The 2,703-nt window shown below is 54.2% G+C and overlaps 1 protein-coding gene across 1 annotated transcript; it reads left to right on the forward strand.

The window, feature by feature from the left end:
- The first annotated feature begins 591 nt into the window (after nucleotides 1–591).
- Nucleotides 592–1,635, forward strand: Cnr2 (cannabinoid receptor 2). The gene has a single exon (XM_076863235.1). The coding sequence runs from the start codon at nucleotides 592–594 to the stop codon at nucleotides 1,633–1,635; it is 1,044 nt and encodes a 347-aa protein (XP_076719350.1).
- The last annotated feature ends 1,068 nt before the right edge of the window (nucleotides 1,636–2,703 follow it).

Raw genomic sequence — 2,703 nt, forward strand, 5'->3', positions numbered from 1 at the left:
ATGTGGATGTGTAACTGATGTGATTCTGCAATCTTTGTAATGTTTTGAATAACCAATAAAAAAATTTAAAAAATAAATAAATAAAATAAAATAAAATATTTTATCCTCTATAGCTTATCTTCCCACCACTTGGGGTAAAAATAGTCTTATTTCCCTTCCCCAAACTGTTGTTAAAACTTCAGCACTTTACCAAAACTGGTGTGTGTGTGTGCGCGCGCGCGCACACACACACACACACACACACAATGGAAACCCCCTTACATCATCTCCAGATTCCATTTCTTTGGGGTTTTGCTTTCCTCTTGGTTGTTGCCTCCGGGGGATTCCCCTTGCTTTCAAAAGGAAGTGTTCAGATGAGGGTTTTCTGCCTGTCGCCTGCCCGTGGCTCTGGCTGGCTGTCCATTTGAATGGACAAAGGGCAATGTATACAGCCACAGTGGAAGCTGATTTTTCAACAGGGGTTGCATCCGCACAGGTCCAAGTTGGACTGGAGTCAGTTGGATGATTGCACTGACTGAAAAGTTCTCTCTTTTCCTTGTCCTGCAGCCGAGCCCTCTGGACCAGCCAGTGGACGCGGAAGGGCCCCCACCCATGGAGTTCTGCCTGGAGATGGAGGCAGTCAATGGCTCAAAGAATGACTTGAATTTCAACCCCATGAAGGATTACATGGTCCTCAGCCGTCCTCAGCAGGTGGCGATTGCGGTGCTGTGCACCCTGCTGAGCCTGCTAAGTGCCCTGGAGAACCTGACAGTGCTTTATCTGATTCTGTCCTCCTGCCGACTCCGCAGGAAGCCCTCATACCTGTTCATTGGCAGCTTGGCTATAGCTGACTTCCTGGCCAGTGTGATCTTCGCCTGCAACTTTATCAATTTCCACGTCTTCCACAGCGTGGATTCCAAGGCCATCTTCCTGCTGAAGATCGGTAGTGTGACCCTGACCTTCACCGCCTCGGTGGGCAGCCTGCTGCTGACCGCCATTGACCGTTACCTCTGTCTGCGCTACCCACCTACATACAAAGCTCTACTCACCCGTGGGAGGGCCCTGGCAACCCTGGGCATCATGTGGGTCTTGTCAGCGTTGGTCTCCTACCTGCCTCTCATGGGGTGGACCTGCTGTCCCAGTCCCTGCTCTCAGCTTATCCCGTTGGTCCCCGACAACTATCTCCTGGGCTGGCTCCTGCTGGTTGCCATTCTCTTCTCCGGCATTATCTACACCTACGGGCACGTCCTCTGGAAGGCCTATCAGCATGCAGTCAACTTGGCCGAGCACCAGGACAGACAGCTGCCAGGGATGATCCGCATGAGGCTGGACGTGAGGTTGGCCAAGACCCTGGGGCTGCTGCTGGCTGTGTTGGTCATATGCTGGTTCCCGGTACTGGCCCTCCTAGCCCACAGCCTGGTCGCCCCGCTGAGTGACCAGGTCAAGAAGGTCTTTGCCTTCTGCTCCTTGCTGTGCCTCGTCAACTCCATGGTCGACCCTGTCATCTACGCCCTGCGGAGTCGGGAGATCCGCTCTTCGGCCCATCATAGCCTGGCCCGCTGGAAGGGCTACCTGAGAGGCCGTGGTCCTGAAGGAAAGGAAGAGGCCCCGAAGTCCTCCGTCACAGAGACAGAGGCTGACATGAAAATCACCTAGGGACCCCTGTCAGAGGTCCATTCTGCTCAGATTGCTGAGGAGGCCTCTTCCCATTTTTAACCCAAGTCAGAAATCATTTTGTTCCCTAGATGAATGAGAGCGGTCCTGGCCCTCTCGGCCTTTGTAAACCAGCCCCAGGACTTGGAACTGACCCCTCTGTGCTGGGGAGTGCTGGGACTGGTTCCTGGAGGGTGGCCTGGCCGTGTCCACCTGCACAAGTCTGGGGCTTAGTGAAGAGTGACAAAGTGCGTCAAAGGCACAGGGCCCAGGACAGGCTCACTTCATGTCGGGTCAGGAAAACCTTCCCAACAAGCGGCTTGGTGCCTGCATCCCCCCAGAGACCACAGAAGGAGGGAGCATCTGGCTGGCTGTGTGTCCCGGGACCTTGGCTATCAGATGAGACGGCCAGCCAGGGCTTGTGTCTGACTGATCATTGGGGCCTCCTTTGTTCTGGAAGCATGAAAGCCCCTCCATCAGGTCACCCTTTCCCACTGAGGCCCCAGAAGTTGTGAGTTGATGAGGATCAAGGGGGTTGACCCACTTCTTGCAGAGACAAATGACAAGACTTCAGTTCAGGGCATCCTGTTAGGGTAAAGGCCCTCCTGAGGCCCTGACATCCTGCTCATGCCATGATTACCCCCAGATCCCTGGGAGGAGATGGGAGGTACTGTAGACACAGATGCTTCCCAAAGTCATACTGAGCCACGACATCCTCTTGGCGGTGCTATGGGGAGCAAGCAGTGTTCCAGGGTAACCCAGCTGCAGGGAAAAGGAAACTATTCACAGGTTCTCTAAGTCCCAGAGGGTTCTCAGTCCCCACTCAATAGGCAGCCCCTTTGCCTGCACCAGACACCTAGAATGCCCAGCAAGTGGGAGGGGCAAGGCTGACTTCCCAGTCTATGAACCGCAGCAAGAACTGACCCAGGCTTAGGAGGGTCTGCAGGGACCGTACTTTACATGTCTGTGAGGCTGGGTTCCCAGCAGACAGACGTCAGACAGGAGGCAAGAGAAATTGTTGGCGGCATGAAGGATCGCAAAAGGAATTCAGGCGCAGTCATTTGGGACCAC

The sequence above is a fragment of the Callospermophilus lateralis genome, chromosome 7 (assembly GCF_048772815.1).
Source record: "Callospermophilus lateralis isolate mCalLat2 chromosome 7, mCalLat2.hap1, whole genome shotgun sequence".
Taxonomy (NCBI): domain Eukaryota; kingdom Metazoa; phylum Chordata; class Mammalia; order Rodentia; family Sciuridae; genus Callospermophilus; species Callospermophilus lateralis.